Source organism: Petromyzon marinus, chromosome 10 (genome assembly GCF_048934315.1).
Source record: "Petromyzon marinus isolate PM22_M1 ecotype Great Lakes invasive population chromosome 10, UKy_Petmar_22M1.pri1.0, whole genome shotgun sequence".
In the NCBI taxonomy this organism is placed as follows: Eukaryota; Metazoa; Chordata; class Hyperoartia; order Petromyzontiformes; family Petromyzontidae; genus Petromyzon; species Petromyzon marinus.
This window is the reverse complement of record NC_133676.1, coordinates 3,704,860-3,729,591: the sequence shown is the minus strand read 5'-3', so window position 1 is coordinate 3,729,591 and position 24,732 is coordinate 3,704,860. Positions and strand designations below refer to the sequence as shown.

General features: G+C 52.4%; 1 protein-coding gene and 1 pseudogene across 4 annotated transcripts in view; both read right to left on the bottom strand.

The window, feature by feature from the left end:
* LOC116941088 (formin-like protein 3) overlaps window positions 1-6,722 on the bottom strand; it is a 45,446-nt pseudogene extending 38,724 nt beyond the window's left edge.
* A 6,548-nt stretch (window positions 6,723-13,270) lies between these two features.
* Window positions 13,271-24,732, bottom strand: part of LOC116941089 (uncharacterized) — a 45,468-nt gene continuing 34,006 nt past the window's right edge. For 3 of the 4 annotated variants that reach the window (XM_032951708.2, XM_076066058.1, XM_076066057.1), the window contains exons 10-19: window positions 22,364-22,517; window positions 21,464-21,775; window positions 21,185-21,199; window positions 20,687-20,780; window positions 19,007-19,210; window positions 18,024-18,241; window positions 17,038-17,161; window positions 16,330-16,482; window positions 15,282-15,405; window positions 13,271-14,812 (exon numbers count right to left, since the gene is read on the bottom strand). In XM_032951708.2, the coding sequence (XP_032807599.1) occupies window positions 14,690-14,812; window positions 15,282-15,405; window positions 16,330-16,482; window positions 17,038-17,161; window positions 18,024-18,241; window positions 19,007-19,210; window positions 20,687-20,780; window positions 21,185-21,199; window positions 21,464-21,775; window positions 22,364-22,517 (1,521 nt within the window). In that variant the 3' untranslated portion in view covers window positions 13,271-14,689. The remainder of the gene's footprint in view (window positions 14,813-15,281; window positions 15,406-16,329; window positions 16,483-17,037; window positions 17,162-18,023; window positions 18,242-19,006; window positions 19,211-20,686; window positions 20,781-21,184; window positions 21,200-21,463; window positions 21,776-22,363; window positions 22,518-24,732) is intronic. The other variant, XM_032951709.2, reaches the window with a different exon arrangement.

Sequence of the window (24,732 nt, the reverse complement as noted above, 5' to 3'; positions counted from 1 at the left end):
GGGGCTACGTTGTGAGCAGCAGAGAGCCTTGCAGCAAAACCCATGCCCATGGTGAGGCGAGTTGAGGGGGGGGCGGTAAAAAAACCATGGGGGCGACCTGAGGCATTGGTCTCTGAGAGGACGTGGTCTTATACTGGGGACTTCGCAAAGAGGGGAGCAGGGAGGAATGGGATGCGAGCCAAGGAGGTCCATGGAGGCTGTTTGAGGAGGTGCCGCAGATTGGCTGTGGCTTGCCCTCCATGTTTGTCCAACGGTTGGTTGGCTGCTGGCAGGAGGAGGTGCACAGCTGCCACCCCCCCCCCCGCCACCCCCTGCATATTTGCATTCCCACGCAATTCTCTAAAATCGCATCGCACGGCCAATTCTCACCCCACAGAGCACGCACGCTGGGGACACCGTGAACCGCAGTGGCGTTGGCAGCGGCGTGCGTGCGTGCAGTGGACACGTGACCCCCGTGTCGGCGATACCCCGTGGAGTTGCCCTGTGACCGCTTTACCCTCCTTCCGTGCGAACGAAACGTGGCCCAGTGGTACCGCGTTGTTGCGGTTCGAATCCAGCCGCGGCCCTGATTAATACCGCGGGTGTGTCAGCTGTAAAAAAATATATAATACTCCGCGCCGCATGCTCCACGGTGGAGGTTAACGATCCCGTGACGTTATTCGGAAGAGTAGCACATCCTGGCGTCATGGACCAAATATTGCCCAAAAAAATTAAAACATCACCCGCAATTTTCTCAAATGGATTGTACGATACGTAGTAATCATCGCCCGCCTACCCCGACAACTTGGCAGGACCCCCTCCTGCAATCAAGGCATGAGACTCAGTGACGATGTCAATGCGTAAACAAACTTCGTCATAAATTTTGATTTAAAGCTTTCGTGACTGCAGTAATTCATATTCTTAGTTCTTTCGGTAAAGTCACGTTGAAGGGAAACAACAAAATAATAAAAAATATATAAAACAATAAAAAATTCTCAAGACGTTTCGACCATAACACAAACGACCGAATCACTGCAGTCACAAACGACCGTTTGTGTTATGGTCGAAACGTCTTGAGAATTTTTTTTATTGTTTTTTATATATATTTTATTATTTTGTTGCTTCCCTTCAACGTGACTTTACCGAAAGAACTAAGGATATAAACTTCGTCATGGTGACAGGGACGGCGCCCGCGCGCTCAGCACAGCCGCGCGCTCAGCCCCGGATCGGATGGCGAGTGGAGGTTCGTTATGGATCGTGAGGAGCGGGCAAGCAGCTTGTGACACTCACGCTCATGATGGAGCCCTCCTCCCCTCCCCCCCCACCCGTTTCTTGTGCACATTGCTAGAGCTCCACCATTCCTCACCCCCGTCGGCAGAGCCGCTTTATGCAGTGTCGCCGCGTTAAATCTCGGGGTACGAGGTGCGATGGGGTGGCGGAAAAGGCCGGTCCTGCTTGGAGCGTCTTACGTACAGGAGCTCGGACGTGGCATCTGTACGCGTGTGCCACAAGGGAATCTGCACGGGATCTGGGTTCCCAAGTGTCTCTGCGTGTGTCTGTGTCTCTCTGTACCTTGATGCCTGCCTATCTTAGTGGCTCTCTCTCTCTATCCGTGTCTCTGTGCCTGTTTATGTGCGTGTCTGTTTTTTTTTTCTCTCTGTTGCTGTGTTTCTCTCTCTGCGTGTATCATTCTGTCTGTGTGTTCTTTGTGTCTTTCTATGTGTTTCTGTATTTCTGTGTGTCTCAGTCTGTCAATGTGTGCTTTGTGTGGCGTGGGGGGAACGGTAGTGTAGCAGTTAGCAAGCTGCGCTTCAGACTCAGCAACCCAAGTTCGATTCCCGCTCACAGCCAACACCGGTGACGATTTTTTGAACCAGTCCGAATCCTCCCAAAGGTCGATTCAGTTTCAAATGAGCATCTGGTGCGGTGTGTAAACATCACCACTCGGGAGACAAAGGCGACCGGGCGTGGTGCTGGCCACCCACCCCCTCGTGTGCTGTGCCGACCTCCATAGGTGCTCGCGAACTGAATTTGCCCCAACAGTCTGTTAAGGCTATGCGGGGGATCTTTGTCCTTTGTTTGTGTGTGTCTCTCTGTATGTCTGTGTGTTTCTCTGTATGCCTCTCCGTTCAGGACCAAGGTATCTTGACTGTCCTGGTAGCCCGCAGACATCGGATCTGTGCGTCCAGCGCTCACACGCCGCTTAGACTCAGCGCATATCAGTCAAAATAATAACAGCCAGCCACGCTTTTGTCCTGGACAATTTATCTTGGTCTTGTCAAACCGTTACATAAGCCACACGAGACTGTGTTGACATCGGTGTACAGGCACAAATAAATAAAACCTCATCAACGTTGCCATTTTTCAGTGTTCTGAAGGCCCATTGCCCGAAACGTCAGTCTGCTAAAGATGTATTTGTCGTTTGAAAGCGATTACTACAACGACGTTTAAAATATTAGTCGACAGAACGTCAATTGACTGGCGTCTCTCTAACCGGCTCGTGTGTGTGCGCCTGTGCGTGTCTCATACCCACGTATGAGACAAACACACCACCTATAACCTAATAGACTGCTGGGGCAAGTTTTGCGAGAGAGCCCGTATTCATGTCGGATCAGCAGTGCACGAGTAGGTGGTGTGGCCAGTGTAGATATTTATTTACTTTAAAGCTGAGTCAACCTCAATATTTACTCGCTCACAGCACTTTTATTCAACGGCCAAACTTAAAGTCTTTAAGTTTACAGTCTTTTGATTTGTTGCACGGATGATGCCGCTCGGCTAGTTACCCCGCGACTTTACAATGGGGGAATCTGTGGTGCGTGAACACAGTAGCGGTCTATACGCGGGGTCGGGTGGCCTTTGACTTTTTATCGACACCTCGACGCGACGAAGTTGACTTCTTCGCGAGTTCGCCGCTCATCCTGCCACGTGCCACGCTCCTCGCGATGTCAATCCGCGCCGCAGCGAGTGAGCGCTGTGCTCCAGCGAAGTATCTCCCCTTCAGCGGCATCGCGTTGTGGTTGTGAGAACGCAGAAACAACAACAGCGACGATGAGACTGGGACGCGATGAGCGGGATGTGGTAGCACATTCGCTCGCAGCTTCGCGCCGTGAATATGTTTTTCTCTCCACAGACAATGCACTCGCTGTTAGCCAGCACCTATGAAGGCCGCCAACGGCACGTGAGTGGGGTGGGTGGCCAGCACTACGCCCGACCGCCTTTGTCACCCCAGTACTCATGTGTACCACACACCACACCAGGTGCTCAGTTAAGGCAGAGTCGCCCTGATTCATTGTGAATCGGAATTGAATTGGGTTCGCCCGGTGCCTAGTGCAGTGCGCTAATCACAGTGCCACAGCTCCCCACACGCATAATGGTGCACACAAAGACGAATATCGTCTGTATCGCATTAACAGACTGTTGAGGAAGTGTGCCATGGAGGCCGGCACAGCACACGAGGGGGTGGGTGCGTGGTCAACACCACGCCCGGCCGCCTTTGTCTTCCTCGTGGTGATATTTACGCATCGCACCAGGTACTCATTTGAGGCCGAGTCGACGTAAGGGAGGTCCAGGACCAGTTCAGATAATCGCCAGTGGTGTCGACCGTGAGCGGGAATCGAACTCGCGACGCCGGGTTTGTAGCGCTAACCGCTACACAACCGCTCCCCACAAAAACAAAGACACAAGCATCGACGGGAATATATACAAACGCACACAACGCCCCCGCTACTCCCAAAAATATACACGGCCACACACTCAACCGAGAGAGACACAATCCAGTGCACACATAGACACCCACAGAGAAACACACCTGCAAAGTCTCTAACACACACACACTTGTTCAGTGACACCCACCCACACCGTCACGTTTATCTTGTCAACCAGGTGAGATCCCGAGAGACCAGGATGAGCCTCATCTTCAAGTGACCCTAGGTACACAAATACCTTCTGTAAATATACACGTGTCGTCACATTTTGACAGCTTACGAGTTTCGCGAGCAGTGGTGGGTGGGTGGGAGCCCGGTTCTGACGTGAATACAGGAGACTTCCTGTGTGGGAATATCAGATGTTGTGGAGTCGTACTCGAAAGAGAGGGTAGTACACCAACGCATTATTGCATCTGTTCGTGCGGCGGCTTGAGTTACCTACGCCGAGTCCATCTAGGGGAACGCAAGGGCCGGTTTTTATACCACTCGCCACTGATGTTAGCCGTGGCCGGGAATCGAACTCAGATTGTCGGATTCGTATTGCTACTGCTCCGCACACACACACACACACACTGTGATTAATCGGAGAACGAGCAGAGACACCCAAACACGCCTAAACCCGTACCGACAGCCGCTATTTGTCACTAAGAAGCGGCAAGGTCACTTTCGCGCTTGTACCAGGCTAGGTGCACTTTGAGATACACCACCTGTGCTCCCACTGTGCCGACTTGCAGTATTTTATGCGCCCGGCACACCGCTCTTTGTTGTGAGCGCCGCTCCTCCACGCTCCGTTGTTGTTGGAGGGCGACTTCCTCCAACTGCCTTGTAACATCCTTCACAAACCGCCTCCACAGAGGCTAATCTCGAGATCGCTGGCACCGGTCATCTGCAAGTCTGTTTAGCTCCAGATCCTCCTGTACCGCATCAGCCGATCCCCGCTCTCTATCCCGTGTCGCGCCCGTTTAGCCGCCTCTATCCGGCCAAACAGAAGCCCGCTTGGGCATGCGGGCTACATGATCCAGCCAACGCAGCCTCCGCCTGCCGGAGGTGCTCACTGAGAGGACTGTGTCCTGAACTTTTAAAAATCTGTGAGCTCTTCACAATCCAACCTGGTGGAAACTAGGATGAATGCATATGTACGGATCGTAGGCAGGCCAGCCTGAATGTTTCAGACTGGCGTAGATGTCCCTTGAAAAGGACTCCACGTATCGAAAGCATACAAACAAGGCATGGCATAACTGTGGCCGAGAAGAAACTGGAGCTTCGTCGGAGCGATAGACCAGGTAGCTTCCACACAGCGTTACCCAGCTGATGAAAATATAATGCCGTTCGAATGCATTCACCCTCACAAGCGCATAAACCCCGACACGCAAATACGTAACCCGTAGACACCCACAAAGACAAACCAACCGATCGACAATACCACACGCGCGTAACCACACGCAGACGCGCACATCCCAATACAACGTCATGCAGTCAGTCGCACGCTCTGACTTTCTACTTTGCCGTGTCACTTGCGCCACCATCGCACGCGACACGCGGGCCTACGCTGACCACCCCCCTCTCCTAACCCCCCACCACCACCACTCCCTGCTCGATCGTTGCTCCTCCGCCACGCGACGGCCTCACCAGCACAGCGGAGAACCGCGCCTCCAGGTCCTCGGGGCTGGGCACGGGCAGGCGTCGCGGCGGCGTCCCGTGCAGGCTGCGCGTATCGGGGCTCCCGCTGCCGCTTACGGTCACCTCGGCGCTACTGGCGCTCCCCATGGTGGCACCACCCCGCGCGCCTCCCCCCACAGCGGCTCCCCGGCGACTGTCAGTAGCTCCGAGCGGCGCCCAGCAGCGCCCAGCGGATCCCAGGGGAGCAGCACCCGGGACAGCGCGAGTGAGCAGCCGCGCGAGATCTGAGAACCTCGCTCGACAGAGGAGGCGCTAATGCGGGATCAGCATCCCGTGTCACAGAACGACATCCAAACCTCCTCCTCCTGCTTCCTCTTCTTATAGCAAGGGGCGAGTCCAAGCAGCGGCTACAGGTTCTCCTCGCCTTCGCGCCCATTCCACGTTTCCCCGACGGGGCCATGCCTGCGCGATAGAGCGCAGCGCGCGCGCCCCATCTTTCCGAGGTGACGCGCCCCTTCCTACAGCAGCTGTCGCAGGGCGTAGAGGATGCGGGGCGGCAGAGAGCGGGAGCAGGGAGAGCAGGGAGAGCGGAGAGAAGGCAGAAGGGAGCTGTTCTCGTCGGCGTGGGGTGGCAGCGGGGGATGCAGGGGGGCGGGGGAGACGCGGGGAGGCGCTTAATTATTATTTTATTCCTTGGGAATGAAGTGAATGGGGCTGCGGGTGCGTCTATCCCCGCTTTCTCTCTCTCTCCCTTTCTGCCTCCGTCACTCTCCCCCTGCCCCTGGGCACCGTGCACCCCGCAGATTTCCCGGTCGCGCCGATCGTGAGCGTGTCTGAGGAAGAGAGCGAGCGAGAGGGGGAGAGAGAGAGAGAGGGGGGAGCTGCCATGACGTAATGGGAGCGAGGCTGGCCCGGCGAGTCCCTCCAGCGTTGGTAAAGTGTGGGTAATCGTGGTGGTGTTGATGGTGGTGGTGACGAAGCAGGTGATGCATGCTCGATTGAGACACGCTGCCATTTGTGTTTGGTGTTTGGGGGGGGGGGGGGGGGCGACGCGTCCACGCGATTTGATGGCTCGGTGCATCAACGCTCATGAATTAATCAGCTGCATTACGCAGCATCGTCAGAGGCGGCGAGCCGAGAGGCCCCGTGCCGTCGTCCAATTGCTGCTTCTGCCCCCTCAACCCCGACCTCATCCCCCTCCCTTCCTTATTTTGTTCAAGCCCCAACATCACAGCGAATGCATCGTTATTTCTCACTAATACGTCGCGTGCTCAGGGAATCCGTTCTCGCTCACGCTGCCAGACCGGATTTGGAGTCGTCAGGATTATCTGCGAAAGGCTCCATGGGTGTTCTCACGCGCACATAAACCCCTCGACAAGTGCATGAACACAGCTTAATGTACGTAGAGGGCCGCGGAGCTTGGGCAATTGTTGGTAGCGCCGGCTCATCGCTGCCTGGCTACTGCTGCTGTCCGCCAGCTCGCGTCTGGGGTTCCTCGGCGATTACGAGACGCAATTTGCGCAAACAGTATATACAACATCACGTATAAATAATGCTCGTTCGCTCGAGTACCAAATACGCCTATTCACAATAATCATATATTATAGTACGATACTTTAATCATATGAACATGTTCACAGGAACATATTCATATCATTAGCGCGGTTGGCTAACTACATACAGGGTGCGAAAGAAGTTCAACGTACAGAAGGATGAGGCGCGATGGATGTGACGTGTCAAAATAATTCCCGAAACAAGATTCCTGCTGTTCCGGCTGAACTTAAGCGCGGAGCGTTCCTCTGATGATCAAATCACGCCCGGTCTCCCCGGGTTTGAGAAGCTAAGCAGGCTTGGCAGGTTTGAGCCTGCTTGCTTGCTACCGATATGCGAGCACCACTCACCAGGCATGCGTTGCAGGCTGCTGTGAGGTGGGTCCGCGGCGGGCAGCAGAGGGCAATGCAGCAACATGCAGTGCATGCCAATGACGACGAGCTTGTGCAATATCGGCGATCAGAGGTACAAGGGCGAACAGTTCACTCGTTGAGAGAGAAACACCACGCACAAAGATTCCCCCCATATCGCCTTTAACAGACTAGGAGGGCAAGTGCTGTTAGTGAGCGCCTATGAAGGTCGGCACGGTAACACCACGCCAGGCCGCCTTTGTTTCACCAGTCGTGAGGTTTACACATCACACCAGGTGCTCATTTGAGACCGAGCCGACCTAGGGGGAGGCCCAGGACCGGTTCAAAATAATCGTCCCTGGTGTTGACCGTGCATGGGAATCGAACTCGGGTCGCCGGGTTCATTGCGCAGCACGCTTACCGATACACCACCGCTCCGACACCCCGCCACGTAGCCACGCAAGACAGGGTTCCAAGGGGACGTCAGAGGGGAGCCTCATCTGACATGTGCCCCACGCCTCCCCAAAAAGCTGTCCACGCGAGCACGTCAACTCACTTAGTAATTAACATTCCGCTCTGCGTTCTTTGTGACAATTGCTCAAAAGGGCCCAAACACTCCGACGTTATTGGCACGGCAAGCTATGAAGAGCTATGTATACAAGAGGAGCTGTAATGTTGCGGTGAGCGCGCTGCGCTTCGAACCTCGTCACCCGAGTTCAATTCCCGCTCAAGGCCAACACCAATAAAGGATCTATCTATCAGTGACAATTATCTGAACCGGTCTTGGGGCCTCCCCTAGATCGACTCAGCCTCAAATAAGTACCTTGTGCGGAAACATCGCCACTGGGGAGACAAAGGCGGTCAGGCGTGGTTCTGGCCACCCACCGCCTCATGTGCCGTGCCGGCCTTCATAGGTGCTACTCGCTAACAGTACTTGCCCCTACAGTCTGTTAAAGGCTACACGGGGGATCGTTGTCTTTGTATAAAAGAGAATCCCTTCCCATTGTATTGCACAAACGGTAGGCACATTGGTGACGGGGTAATCACATGGCCCGCTAACTCCTGGCCTGCTGCTGATGTTGTGGTTGTTGTTGTTGGTGCAGGAGCCATCCGCACCACACAACCACAATTACAACAGAAATGCACCACACAACAGGCAGGCGCAAAATACCAGCAGCCACACAGGGCAAATGTGTGGACAGGAAAAAGTTTATTTAAAAAAATAAAAGTTTATTTAAAAAATAAAATCTTTACTAATGATACGTATCATTATCTCACAACTTAGGTTTTATACTTCATACTTTTATATAATGGTTGTTTTAACAATAAAAATAGCATTCAACTAAACGACTAATGGGGCAGGATATGGGAATATATGGCAGGATATGAACGAGCGTGTGCCGCTAAAACTGTGCAACGTGCAGTCATTTCACGTAGTGGACAGGCGTGTTGCACTGCACTTCTATGACCCCCCCCCCCCCCATTATATTCTTCGCACTCACCAAACCTTCATTGACCGGCGTGGCGAAGTATGGTCAAATATCCCCCCCAACCCTCCAAAACAACCCCGCACTCATCCAGCAGTGGATTGCCAAATGGCCTGGACGTGTCCTCAGGGGGGTCGCTCAGGTGCGCAGTGCTCCTTTCCCAGGTCACGTGATTAGTATGGCACCTTCCAGGCTCATGGTGGTCAGTCAGCATTTCACATCACTCCATCGCTCCCGGGCGCATCGAGATCTCGCGAGTTCCCGCTTGCCCAGTAGCACGAGGCACGGGGTAGGGGTTCGGGACCCCCTTCTATTGCGGGACCACCTACGGGGGGTGGGTTGCGGGGGCTGCTGCTCGTGTTCACATTCGCGGTTTAGGAGCTACGCTGTGCCAGGCGCTGTGAACTCCCAGCAAGGAAACATCAACAGGTCCCTGGCGTTTGTGCCGAATCCTGCCGTCGTTGGTATCGCCGTGTGGGGGACGCCAACAGCGGTTGCCCCGTGGGTCGACTCGCCATCCTGCATTGGAATGTGGAATTTCCACCACTGCCTCGGGGCTGTCAACAGGAGGGAAGCACCGCTTCAATGATCACGTGAGCAGTAAATCGCTCACCTACCTGGCAATATCAAAATAGTTTAGTTTTATTTGTGTATATATTTTTAAGTGATTTGTTCACCTTGGCTATACTCTGCACGTCTATCGTGTTTTTGTATTGTAACGTTCTGACCCGCCTCTGGACATCTTGAACAAGGGCTTTATGCTCTCTGGTCCTTTCGGTAAAGTCACGTAGGTAAATAAAATAAATAACAAATAAATTAAAGCACGACGTTTCGGACACAACACAAGTGTCCGTCATCAGGTGGGACAACCACAGCTATAAACAGTTGCTGAAGTGTGCAAAAGAGCCGCTCAGGTTATATACCCTCAATGTCATATTTGCTCCCTCCCTCTCTATCCTTGGCTCCGCCCCCCACTCCCTCATCTATATAACTAACCCCTGTCACTAGCGGCTCTTTTGCCTACTTCAGCAACTGTTTATTTCTGTGGTTGTCCCACCTGATGACGGACACTTGGGTTGTGTCCGAAACGTCGTGATGAAATCATTTTTTCTTTTTTTTCTTTTCTTTACCGATGTGACTTTACCGAAGGAACTAAAGAGTATGGATCCTTGCAGTCACGAAAACTTCAAGTCTAGAAGAGCCTTATAGCCCATCGGAGTCCTCCAGTGTAATTACATATCCTCAAACACATTAGTCAGCCATTAGGACTGGCGCCTAAGGGGCCATCCATTGAGTGGGAACGCTCAAATCTGTCAAAACTTGACCCCTACCCCCCCTCCCTGTACGCACGTGGACTTTTTACCCCCCCCACTCCACCACCTGTGTACGTTCGCCTGACGCACCCCCGCCCCGAATCCTATAGAACGGCCGATATTTAATCCACGCAGAAACGATCAAGGATTAATAACATTAACGTGTTTAAGCAAACAGATAGTCCACCTGCATTAAAAAAAAAATAACTTGCGTGCCTTGGCCACTTATTTTGCCGAGCCGCGTGATAGCTCGCAGTCAGGGGGGGGGGGCACGGTGGCACACGAGTGGCACCTCTCCCACAGTCCCACTGCTCACGCTAGTACTTGTCGTCTGACAGCTGAAGACACTGAACTGTGGCTCATTTCAAGGCCAATGTAGACAAATTATTATCGAGGCTTCACCCCCACCCCAACCCCGTTTCCTATGCGTACAGGATTTGGGTTAAGCCCCCCCCTACACCCCTCCATGCCTACGTACTAAATGGACGGCCCCTAACCTGAATCACCGAGTCACTCTTATTACTCTCTCCGAGCCATAGCCACGTGGCCGACCAGCCACTTGTGCCGACTCGGCGTAGCCCTGCGCCAAGGTCCGGCACGTTCCAATCGTCCGTGGCTCCGCGCTACCCCTGGTCTCGGCTGGAGGACGGCGCGCTCACCAAGGGTGGAGCAAGCATTTTTCAGGTAGGGGGGGGGGCAACCCCCCTCCAGCAATGAAACATGATAGAGGAGTTGTTAGTGAGGACTCGTCCCTTGCTTGTTACTCGACTCGTGTGCGGCGATGGCGCAGACATCGATCGAGGGGTCGAATTGCGAACCGCGTTGTTGTGTGATCGGTCGGAATCGCGCTCGCTGAAGGTGTCGATGCCTTCAGGGAAGTCGTGGACTCTGTAGACGCGACTGCGCACAATTCTGAGTCACTTATAACCGCTTTGCCGTTACTTACTGCCAATTATGGACTCCGACTATTGTCTTATTCATCTCACAGAGTCCCTGGCACGTAATAATATGCTACACAGTGGCAGTGGGGGTCGCAAAATGCCGAATTATTACTCAAACCACAATGATCCGATCGAAATCCCTAATTTCGATCGGGTCATTGGGGGGGGGGCACGTGCCACCCCACCCCCCCACCGGCGCTAACCACAACTCGGATCAGATTCGCTACCCCCCTCTCGCGTCCATCAGACACAGAGCGCCGCAGGCGGACGCGAATGGCGACAGCACCCCCCCCAACGCCAACGTCACCACGCCCCCACCGTCAACGTCACCACGCCCCCACCGCCAACGTCACCACGCCCCCACTGCCAACGTCACCACGCCCCCACCACCAACGTCACCACGCCCCCACCGCCAACGTCACCACGCCCCCACCGCCAACGTCACCACGCCCCCACCGCCAACGTCACCACGCCTCCACCGCAACGTCACCACGCCCCCACCGCCAACGTCACCACGCCCCCACCGCCAACGTCACCACGCCCCACCGTCAACGTCACCACGCCCGGGCAGGAGGGGGCTCGGTCGTGAAAAGAAACTGCAGCGATCCAAACTCGGCGAGTCAACAAGCGGAGTAATTATTATTACCAACACCAAGTACAAATGTTAAACACTTACCGTCCCTTGTGCTCCCCGCCACTTGAACATAATGTACTTACAAAAAAATCCGCAGACTACCTGCTGGATCTCCTCTCTGTTTCAAAGAACAAATTTGACCTCAGGTCTTCGCTCATTTACCAGCTTCACATTCCCTATTGCCGTACAAAAACCGGAGGAAGGGCCTTTGCTATTGATGCCCCCAGGGTCTGGAATGCTATTGCCAATAAACTGCAACTTGAATCGCTACCAATGAGATCTTCTCTCAAAACTGCTCTAGAGGAGTTGTACACCCCTAGCTGCCACTGCTATTCATTGGCTTAAAATAAAATATTTCGCTCCGGATGACGCTGCAAAGTATTATCTGTATTTTGATTTAGCGTGCTGATCTTAAAGGTGCATTTAAAAATTTGATACTCCGACCGATGCTTCTATTGTTGTGGAGTAACTCATGCAGCCAGCTATGGCTCTAAAATTTGGTGTTACATATTATTTATGTAGCTTATTGTAAAAATTCGGTCACAGTCGCTGTGATCACTGTTACGTTGCAATTATGGCTTTATTTTTTGGTGATTTGGAGAACGTTTTTTGGTTTGGACATGTTTGTTTTGTTGTAGTACGGAGTTAGACCGATGGCCTTAATCTAAGTTTTTGTGGTTGTTGTTGTTTGACTTGCATCCCACTGGGATTTTTTGCACAAAGCGTTGGTGTACGGTGCTTTTTTCAGGAATATTTTTGCTGTTTTTTCCATGGATTTTCTGTTTGCACAGTCACTTTAAGATGTTTTTCTTGTTCGTGTTTTTGTTTGTTGTGGTTGCACCCGATTCAAGAGCCGGATGGCTCACAGGGCTATACCAAAATAAACTGAAAACTGATGTGAACGTCCATTCGTTGCGGCGAGATGAAAGCCCACGCCCACCACCCTCTCTCTGCACATACGCGGTGGTGGAAATGGGACGGAACGGCCGTGGTGGGAGTGAACATTTCAACCGCGACTGCGTTCCGGAAGGAATCGAGGATTCATATTTTCTTGTTAAATTTATTTGACTTTCAGACAGCCACCTAGGCTAACAGAGAGACCCACATGCACGCACAGAGACCCACATGGAGTGAAGCTCCTCCTCGGATCAAGTGGGGGGGGGGGGGGGGTGAGTTACCCCAATCATCTCTTCCCATTTCCAGCACTGCACAGACCTCTCTACCTGTAGTGCAATTCGTTATCATGCACAGCCGTCATACATTCTGATGGGATGAAGGACTCTCCACGCCGTCGCCATTCATCACGGTCACGCTAATGCAGTAACTCACTCCGTCTCCAAAGGCGGCTCCGCCTCTCGGTTTTCTCCTTTGGCTGCCACTGTCATTCCGTCTTGAGTGCCGGACATTATTATTACGACCACTGCTACCTATTATTCCATTAAACGTCCCGTTGTGTCATGCCCACAACGAATTCAGTAAATTTTCTTTCCAAATTCACTTACAGAAAAGTAGAGTTGTCCTCTTCCCGAGTGGGATGGATTATATCCCAAGATATAACGTTAGGGTATATCTATATAGTGTATACAGTATAGTATTCAAAAGCTGTTTCAGTCCAATAAAGAACACATAGAAACCCATCGATGATTTCCTCCCCTCCCCCCCCCCCCCGTAGAACATGGAATGCCCTTGGATAAATAATGTAACTTTATTTCTCAAAATATAAGCATATATGGGAACAAAAGAGATAGACTATATAATGTACATGCAAATTACAGGTATGTATCGATATATTATTGTCCAGGAGGCACGTACAAGCGTGGGGATTAATTAAAAAATATATTTTTAAAAATATCAGTGAGACAACGTGGGCACACAGACAATGAGAAAACCGTGTGGTGGCATCAATTGTGGTGGCATCAATTGTGATCACACATGCCCTGGGTCCTACAACACGCGTGTGTGTGTGGGTAGGTTTTCATGCACACATGCGGCAGTGTATTTTGAGAACGAGTCGATAGAGACATTTTGACCGACCTAATTCGTGCGACAATTACAATCCGCAGGCACACAGATGGTGGGGGGGCGGGTAGTTTACCCCAGTCTCAGACCTGAGGGGGCCTTAGACAGGGTTCCACAAGGGGACCTCGGAGGGGAGCCTCATCTGACATGTTCCCCACGCCTCCCCAAAAACCTGTCCACGCGAGGACGTCAACTCCTTAAGTAGTTAACATTCCGCCTCACAACCGTGTGTGTACAGTGCCCCGTATGTACACGCGCACACACACAGGTGTTCATGCGATTTGGCATCATTGTTGGCAAGTCACAGCAGCTGTTTGGCGTTGAGGTTTAGAAATTAGTGCACGACGGAATTGGCATAGCTGGGAGCCGGTGTCCGGCGAATGAAGAGTTAAGGCGAGTGTAGCGGGCGATCGATCTCCCACAGTCATGGCGACAGCTCGCACGCCACACAAGCCCTCGGGGCAGGGCTCGCGGACTCCGGGGCGAGGAGGGCGTTCACGCTGCAGCAAGGGGGAGATCAGGGCTACCGCGAGGGTCCGATGGTGGCTCTGTGAAGATTACCCACGATATTGTCCAGCAAATGCGTGGGCATAGTTTAGAGGTTGGGTCAAGCAGCCATGATAGATGTTTTTGAGGGCCCCCTTGGCCACTCAACATGGGCCTCATGTGGAGCAACCGGAGCGAGGGGGGGGGGGCATATTAAAGCATTAAGGGAGCCCAGAGGATGACTTTCCCCTCCTGTACTGAGGAATATCAACTGCTCCCTGTCCCGTGCATAGTCATAACGCCTCGTGTCCAGCATAGTCAGCAGCATAGAGGATGTATTCGTGACATTTGAACAGTCGATCGTGAGACATCGGATGGCCACAGCAGGACAGGACAACTTTTAAAAACATGCAGCGAGGTCAGTTCTCTTCCGCTGACCGAGGGTGGCTTCCATTGCAGCGCACTACCCAAGCGGTGATTTATGGGTGTCAAGAGTCAGATGCACGGCAGGTGGAGCCCTCTTGACGGCCACCAGGGTATGGGGGGCTACCAGGACGTGGAGAGGGGGGGGCTACTAGGACGTGGGGGGCACCTGGACCCTATGTCTACTGTGGAGAGGCCGGAGAGGTCAGAGAGGTCGGGGAGGTGGCCGTGGCGCTAGTCGAGCCCAAGTGCGCCGCGTTCAAGGCCGCCAGCCGCCCGACCGCTCGCACCGCGTGCACCGTTTTCTGCAAAGAACGATAAAGACGACAGCGAACAATTAACAAATTTACAAATCCACACTCGCCTCGTGTGGTGAACGTTCACGTGTGCTCATCGTTCCCCACTGTACAGTTTCGAAAGACTTACTATTACTTGTATTTTTTGTTAAATCGATCAGGAAAAGCGTTATTGGTTCTGTTTTTGTAAACTTTGGTTCATGCATTTCCTCGGCAGTTTTTGTTGCCTCTTTAAAAAAAAAATATGCTGTTATAAACGATTAACCATTCTTCTAGCGCAAAGGCTATGCACGAGCCATACATACGCAGTTTGGGAGCTACATATGTTTCAATGCGATTCATGTACGAAACACGCAGGTGGGTAAAACGCAATAAGACTTTGTGCAAGCATATAACAACGCCGTGTCCACACGTTGTGCGGCGGCGGCGGCGCACAGCACGCGCCCTCCTCCTGGACCGTGGCGCGCGTGGGCCGTACCTGCCACTTCCTGCGCGTTATGTAGCTGCGCATGCGCTCCTTGTTCAGCTGCTTGGGCTCCAAGCGCTCGGGGCTCGATTGCACCCAGGGGTGCTGCACGCACTGCTCGCAGGTCCAGCGCTTCCTGCGGGCGCGGCGCGTCGCACGTTGCAAGGAGCGCTTGGGATTTCGATTCAATTACCACCGCGAGTTCATTGCATCTGGTTCACGTGGAACGTAAACGCCCCTCGCCGTTTACAAAAAAATGCATCAACAACGTTCCTACAACGATGCCGCTTTCATCACCGGAGTAATCGTTGCATCTCTCTTTTTTGTTTATCGTCATTATTAATCCACCCGTTTAACCGGGAAATCCTCAGAGTCTCGAGACTTTTTTTTAGGAGGGTCCTGCTAAGTTTTTTCAGTACAGGAGGTGGGGGGATAAGGCGAAGGTGCTGTTTCGTGTAATCCCAGCTGAGTCATATGCAAGAATTCTGTCACCCTTGGGATGTGTGGTCCACGCGCAGTTACATTGAAGGTTTATCTTTTTTTTAATAATAATAATAATAATAACTACTGCTTCCCTCTTAATTTGAAGCTTTCGTGACTGCAGGAATCCATACTCTTTGGTTCTTTCGGTAAAGTCACGTAGATATAAAAATAATAGGTCACGACGTTTCGATCGCAACACAAGCAATCGTCATCAGGTGGGACAACCACAGCAAGAAAAAAAACTGCTGTAGGCGATTGATCTGCCGTGGCACGAGGTTATATAGTAGGCCTCGGCAGTAGGGGGGGGGAGGAGGCAGGACAGAAAGTGGACCCCTGCTTCCCTGTTGGTCATCATACATTTTAAGTTGTTTTTGCACAGAACCGTATGTCCCCTTTTAATTTGTACCTTTTGCCAATCCGCAAGTTCCTTTAAAACTTGACACTGCTTAATTTCCTCGATTGCCCGATGTTTCATATGATGAAGTTTTTCGTTGTCAGTCTTACAGGGGATCACGATAATGAGCTCAGATGGGGGGGGGGGGGGGGGATGCAAATTGGGGAGAGAGGCGGGTCTCACTTGACATCCTTCTCGATCATCTTGCCGATGAGGTCCTTGCAGTCTTCCGATATGTCTGCGAACCCATCGTCGTCAAAATCCCAGTTGCAGCTCGTCACGTTCGCCATTGTCTCAACGTCGGTGTCGCCGGCCAACGGGGAAATGCCACTCACCCTGCCAGTGGGGAACACGGTCACGGAGAGACATGGGGGTACGGATGATACGTGGGAGTACAGACAGAGGGACATGGAGAAAAACACATGGGGGCATGGAGCCAGAGAGGCGTGCACACAAGGGGGATGAGGGGGCATGGGGTGACCAGGCACACGCATCGGTGTACAATGAATGATCGTGCGTGGGATGACTCAATTGTCATTACATATCAATACTGTCACGAGTGCTTTGATATGCGAAATTCCTCTTGTATTAATCATTTACCAAACAGTTTCACAGAGGCATTCAGCCAGTAAATGCATTTGGCATTATAGTCCATATTCAACGTCTAAAATAACAAACTGCATTCTTCATTGCTACGACTATGACTACGATACTTAAGGCTATTGATAGCTGATATTAAATGCACAATAAGTACGAACGACATCACAGTTGTGCCCAACATAGGCGGCGTTAGCCAGGAACAAGCGAATGTCCCCCATGGGCACAAGCGCGTGACTCTGCGATGAGATCAGCCCGGACTAGGTTGGAACATTAACTGTGGCGTTTACTCACAGAATGTAGCAGATAACGCCGATGCTCCACATGTCCGTGACGAAGGTGACCGGCTCAAAGGCGATAACCTCTGGGGCCACAAACTCCGGGGTTCCAAACATGACCTTCAGGGGAACCCCCGGCTCTGTCAGTGGACAAAGCGAGGAACGGAAAACATCATCACAGAGCCGTCTCTCACCATGCGTTAGGGTATTGTGGTCCCCCCGGCATCCCCGACCGACAGGCGCGGCGAGGATGCGAGAGAGAATCGTAAACGCGGCCCTCCCGGCTGGGCCGGATGGAGGCCCGCACGGAAGGGGCTCCCCCGTGGCGACCACGATGAGCCACGCTGTGGGCGGGCTGCAGAGGAGAAGTCGTACTGCCTGCCTCCCCATATTCCGTCTCGTCCGATACACTGGCCAGATAGTAATATCGTTCAAGAATGTATGTATGTCTGTATGTATGTAGAACATCTTTAGCACCGTACGTAGCCACCGTGCTAATAAGAAGGTGCGGAGAAGGACAAATGGAGCACAAAAAGCAGTTCTCTAAAGCAATTCGTTTTTAATCGAGATTTAAAAGTTCATAGCTCCAGTGGCTTCCTAATATCAGAAGGAAGAGCGTTCCAGATGGCCGCAGAAGTGCGTCTGAAAGTGCGTGATGCGTTGACCGTCTTTGAAAAGACGGTTAAGAATCTGTTCTTACCACAAACGATTTGATGCATTATTTGAATAAGTACCACTAGAAAGAGTTTTGCTCAGAGAACATTAAAAAGTTCTCAGACGAGGATCAGTTTAAAGATCACTAAAAAATAATGGAACTGCGAGCCACGATATTCAAGAGGTCGACCATACTATTCCGTGCTAAACTCTGTATTGGTGTACCACAAGATAATGACAGGCTGGGTCAACCGTTACGCGCCCGCTGCCGCCGTCCCATTGGCCGGCGGGCGGGACCCGCGGTCGCGTCCATGCACTCGGCATGCGTAGTGCGAGTCCCCCCCTTACCGATGCGGCGTGCGAGGCCGAAGTCGATGATCTTGATGCACGTGCCTGTGCGGTTCACGCACATGATGTTCTCGGGCTTGAGGTCGAGGTGCACGATGCGCTGCCGGTGAATGAAGCCCACGCCATCCAGGATCTGCCGCATGTACTCGACGCATTCGCGCTCCGTCAGCTCAAAGTCGTCGTCGCTCACGCGCTCGAACAGCTCCCCGCCCGAGACGCTGCGGAACAACGCACGCGGGCACCGGCTCCGAGAGACGTTCGCAATCCTCGGTCGTCGTCATTCTCGTAATCATCCATCAAGGGCCTATGCTCTTGATGGATGAAGGCCACTCAAGCTGACCGCCATCTGGAAGTGTCTCGTGAAGCAACGATGAGTGGTTTCACTGTTCCCCGTCGTTGGGATGGCTACATTTTCTCAACTCTTTGAGCTGGTGGTGGAAAAGGCGAATAGGCCACATATTCAGATATTTTGAGCCAGAGGTCTGAGACCAGGCCGAGAGCTGTTGTACATGCAATGCTGCACACCATGTGTGTGTTGTGAAATATATTTGTTTCCAGCGTCCATACATTTTTCTGTTCTCTTGTCACCTACATATTTCATTTTTTTCTGAGATCCTGGGTTCAAATCCAGGCAGCCACTGCACAACAAAAAACATCTGACCGATTATAGGGTTTTAACCTCTACGTGACTAAAAATCCAGATCAGAGCCATAAAAAGGTGGCATGATGGTTACGTACAAAAGGGTACATGGCAAATTGCTGCGCCCCTAGTGTGGGTAAACAGTCACGTGCGGAGATCTCGGCCGCGCATCTAGCGGGCAGATTCACCGCTGCACTTCTCACCGCGAGAACGGCGAGTGGACAACTCCATCTCGTAACGTCATGGCAACGACAAAAATCGAACAAATTTGGACAAAATAAAAACCAGTCATCTCGGATTGGTCAGCGTAGACCGCTTGCGTGCGCGCGCATGCAGCCCTTACTACTCGAGCACGATGGTGATCTCATTGGGCGCCTCGAAGGCGGCAAGGCACTGCACAATGCGCGGGTGGCGCAGGCTGTTCATGATGTCCACCTCGCGCCGCAGGTTCTCGCGCTCCTCGCGCCGGCGCGCGCGCGAGAACTTGCCGGCCCACTCCCGCCCGCTGCTCTTCTCCCGTAGGCGGAACACCTGCCCAAACTTGCCCCTGGGCTCATGGGCAGAGCACGCAAGGACACAACACACACACACAAACACCATACAACACACACACACACACACCAACAACACGTGTACACATGGGCAGGTGAGGACAAGGACAATGATCACCCGAAGAGCTTTTCAAGGACTGTTAGGGCACTTGTAGTTAGCGAGCGCCTACAAAGGCGAGGACGTACAGAGACGCACGTGCGCACAGGGGGGGGGCGCAGGTGCTCGTGTTGAAGCAGTTCACAAGGCGGAAGCTCACCAACAGCACGGTTTATGATTTTTTTTTATCTCCGTGTGAAATTAAACCCCGCTTAAACAAGTTGTGGCATCTGAAGCCAATTAATGATAACGTTTTGAAATGAAAATTGGAATTTCATTCCAAAAATATATTTCTCGTAAAAATCGTTTTTTTTTTTTAGAAAAACAAATATTAATTAATTGGCTCGAGAGTGCACAGCTGTCTAACCAGGGCTTAATTTTGACTCAATATTTTCCGCGTCGCTGGGAGACCACGAGGTGGCACGCAGCTGGTACCAACAGCCACAGCGAGGTGTGTGCTGGACGTGGTTATGCCACGAGCGGAATCATTATCACGGGGCTACCGGACCCCATGGACAGACCTGGCCGAAAACACAAGCCGCGCATTTTAAAACACGGGACTGTTCCTGCCGTGATCTCTCCACCAAACCGTTGACGATCACGCGGAGCTATCGAGAAGAAGCGGCTGCGGCTCGGAGACATCGGCGTTTTGCCGACCGTACAATCGGCGCACCAATTTCACAGCTGGTTGAGAATATAAATTAACGGGGGGGGGGGGGGGGTGCGGCTTATGCGGTCAAGGGTGCTGCTCGATTCCTCGCTGTGACACCCCCTCCGTGAAACGGCCTCCACTGCTCGGCTCCAGGGTTACCGATTATCCAACAAGCCCACGTGCAAAGGCCACGGGCGGTTTTAATGCCAAGCAGCCGTTTGGCGCAACGAAAAAAAATCAACTGGGCGAATGCAACCATTGTGAACGATATATTTATAATACTACTTTACGCCACTTACTGGAGATGGATTATAACTTAGCAATATTTTGAGAAGATGAACAGTGATTCATGTACGAATAGTCTCGTCAAAAACGGTTGCACTGAAATGGTTGAATTGAGTTTCCGTAATAAGGATAGTGGTAGTTTCGTAACTGAAACGGTTTCACCAAAGGGGCATATATAAATATATATTAATATATAGTTATACATGAGATATTTTTATTTTACACCAAAGGCTTAATATGTCCCTGTCGAGCCCCTGGAAGCAAGGTTGCTTGGAATGGATACGACTGCACGGAATCGCTCGTGGGGCTCCGCTTTCGACGACAGCAAAACCTGGAGCAGATCCCCGCTCAACGCTCCACGCTCCGCGCTCCACACCCGACGCTCAGTCTCAACCTCGCCACGAGTCCACGAGGTTGCGCAATGGCACGAGGACTCACGTGCCAAGTTTGTCCAATCTCTCGAATAGGTCCGTGACCTTCTTGTCGGTGCTGACCACGACGTCGTGGTACTCCGGTTCACTCTCCTCTTTATCTGCACACAAATGGAAAACAAAATCACTTTCAGGGCCGTGCGTGCGAGCGCGAGGCCACGTGCGGCATTGCTTGGGGTTGCGATTCTACTCGATGCTTAAAAGATCGCATGTCTTTGCCACCGCAATCTCTACCCTCAATCGTCCACTGTATCTCTCTCCACGCCTGTCCTCTTGCATGACACCTCACAGTGGAACTCTCCACAGTAGTGCGACTCACAGCCTCCAACAAAGAGGACTGGCACTGCCCAGCATATTCCTAAAGGCCCCCAAACAACTCTCTCCTGGCTGAGCGACACTGAGCTTGGTTCTGCATTTCAGAGTCACGGTAATGAATGTCTGTGTGATATTGTGCCCATTAAATATTGCATTATGTCATTCTTATTTTTGTAACGAAGATGCTCACCGTCCAATGGTCCTTCTGCCGAGGTTCACGAAAGCGTGAGCATGCGAGAGACACACAACACGTCAGCAAGAAGTACCGATCACCCAAAATTCGCGTCCAAAAATAAGCTCAATAAGCTGGACCTAAAATTTCCAATTTGCATTGACATTTTACATGAAAACTCGAAGCACACCTTTGGGCCGCAAATGCATTAAATCGGCAAATCACCACGCAAGGCACTTGGCATGCGCGTGTTGGCGCCGGTGTGGCAACGCGTGCAAGAGCGCTGTGCCGCCTCACCCGCTTTCCCGACCGTGATGAGTTGCGACTCCATTCCCGCGTCGCCGAGGCCGTGTGCGTTGCGAGCGCGAACCCGGAACCTCCAGCCGCTGCCGAACTCGAGCGAGTCCAGCGTCAGGGAGGTGCTGGCGCAGGACCCGCTCAGCTCCGTCCACGCGCCATCGCCGTCTTGGGCATCGCACCGCTGGCCCTCGATGACGTACACCTCCACGGCGCTGCCTCCGTCATCGGCCGGGCCCGACCAGGAGAGCGCAAGCGACCCGTCTTTCCTCAGGGACACCTGGGGGCAGCCCCTCGGAGGCTCCGGTCGATCTGCGTGCACCATCGGGCGAGCGTCCGCCACACGCCGGTGAATCGTTTTTGAGACGACACCCCCCTTCCCCCGCGCTCCCCAACCCCCCCGCTGTGCTCACGGAGTTCCCGTGAGATTGTTTCCCGAGCCGGTCGCTCGAAGCGTTGGCCTAAAAGAAGTCCAATCTCGTCTGCACGCGCGGTCAACGGCGGTGCGTTGCGGCGACGGGAGAGCGGGGCGGCTGCCGGCTGGGTTCGTGCGTTGCGTGGTGGAAATGCGCGCGCGCACCAAATACCTTAATCCATTTATAATACAACGCGAAATTCCAGCCAGGGCCCATAAAGGCCCTGTTTCAAACCCGTGAGTCACACGCAGCGTCTATTAAAAACACTCCTGCCGACTCCAAAGTCATTATTAATGGGTTAGGTTTACTAAATATTGACAGCGGAATCCACCCACGGCGATTTACGGAGAAGGAATGAAAATCTATCCGGCTGCCAGTGCACCCGGTGATGCTATGAACACTCCGCCCCCCCCCCTCTCCCGCCACCACCTCCTCTCGGGTTAGCCGTTCGCCCCCCCCCCCCCCCCCCCCAGGGCCTCCTCACCTAGCACGGTGATGTTGCAGGGCACGATGGTGCTGCCGTGGGCGTTGGAGACGCTGAGGCTGTAGCAGCCCGAGTCCTCGCGCCGCGCGGGAGCGATGGAGAGAGCGGCGCTCCCCTCGTCCGTCGCCAGCCTCACCCTCGCACCTTCCTCCACCTGCGCTCACACGCGAACACGCACAAACGCGAACACGGCAACCGTATTCGCTATAAACAATGGCCGAGATCAAGACCTACCCCCCCTCTATACCTTCTAAGCCATCTTCACACCGGCTTAATTTTGTCGCTCCGATTTATGGCGGACGTGCTCTCGGGTGCATTACCCTCCCTCAGCTGCCACTCCGCCGTGAGTCTCGACCACCGGCCACCATCCTCCCCCCCGCCGCCCACCTAACCCCGACCTGGCTCTTCACAATACAAACGTGACGCATGTAATTTAGGAGGTGGCCTTGTTGGCATAGAGGTCACCATTACTAGGCTAAGGAGCCTGGGTTCAACATCCAGGTGGCTGCCTGTGAACACAGCAAGTCCAGCCCGGCATGACTGTCGTGCGACCAACGTCACCCTGGGCAGCAGAGCAGGTAGAGTAGTCCTACTCCCCTACTGTAGGACCCAGTGGCTACCAAATGAAGGATATCGGATGTAGCTCTGTGGTGTCCACTTGCACGAGCCGTTTTCTCACGTGCAGGGTTGGGCCGCCGTTGCAAGACATCCAACCGGATTCTCGGTTTAACGGATTGGAAGAGGGAAAATCGTCCTATCACGTGCGCTGCAGGGCTTCTAATTAAAAAGGTATCATCTCTCATTGACGAAATATGAGTAGCAGTTTTTCAACATTGTGTCCGAATCCTGGGGGGTTAAGCAAAAGAGGAAAAGTGTTTGCCAAAAAAAACGAAAAGGAGGGATCTTCAACAAGGTTATAAATAAAGATTTACTGTCCCTTATTAAAATAACGGATCACATTTCCTCCCCCATGGCTAACGTGCAGTATACATCGGTGGAATAATTCCCTCAGCCTGGATTCGCACAGTTATATTTACATCTACTTAGCATGTACAAAAAGAAAGCTGATAATAATGATTGGGGAAAGGAAAAGTTCGGTTTTTATGGACGTGTAATGGGAAAACAAGAGACAAGATGTGCAGATCTTTTGACCGAGAACATGTTGACGTGCCACAAGAAGCCGGTGAATTGTCATCAGTAATCCCCTCTCAGTGCTTCCAAGCAGAACCCGGAAAAGGTGGAGGGACATCATAAACGCCGATAGGCCGCTTGTACCCCATTTGATTTTACGAGTTTTTCTTTGCCCTCTCGCTCCCCCCCCCCCCCACGTGGTGTTCTTACCGAGTTAGCGCCCTCGCCCCGCTCCTCCTGTTAGCCCCCGCCCCTCTATATAAGGCTCGGTTGCGTCGGAACGGTTCTCCGCGGTCTTCGATTCGCGGCTTTGCGAGCTGTGCGACGGGCCGAAAACGGGGCTCCCTTTTTGTTGAAATAAATAAGCTAACAAAAAACTTTTCACAAGCAAAGTGAACGATCAGATGCAACTGGGAGTGTCGGATGCAGAGGTCTTGGGTAAAAGGACGTATTGGCGGTACACCGGTGCACCATAACACACCGGTCTTCATAAAACAGTCCAAAAATCTAAATTTGAATAAACAAATCTGTTTATCAGTCTTTGTTCGACCCTGTCGCCAACTTTGACGTGATTCGAAGATGTTATTTAGTTGACTGAGACTTGCTACACAATGTCAATATTGACCGCGGATTTGGGTCCTTTGAATCTAGGAACCGTCCGACTAAGTCTAGGGCACGAGGAGCCAAATCTGGAGCAGCCAATCGTCATCAGGCTGGGTGCTGCTGTACGGCAACAGACTGTGAAGCTTCTTCGTGTTCAGCCGCTCATTGTAACGTTCGTCTTCCAACTGCCTCGACATCACGAGAATTGATTTTGATGCACCACCACCACCGTTAGACCGCAATATTTTTTGACCGGAGTTGCAAATCGCGGGAAAATAATTATTGCGAAAAATGTGCTGTATTTTTATACCATGCACCACCGGTGCACCGCCAATACGTTCAAAAATCGCGGACAGTAGGGTGGGTCAAAGGCCATGATCGCGACCAACAACTTTGAGAGGGTACGTGGTATACTCACACACACACAGTCCACCTAATGTGAACAGTTCACAACTGTGAGCTCGTGTTTTATGTCCACGTGTCGGGACATTTTATACAAATGAGTCGTGTGAATATTTAAACGCAACGCCCAGTGAAAAGGTTTAAAAAGCATATTTCCTGCTCAGTAACGGGACTTCCGTTTTGGTTTCTGCCGTGGTGGTGATGTATTTAAAATGGATGAAATCGGTACCCAA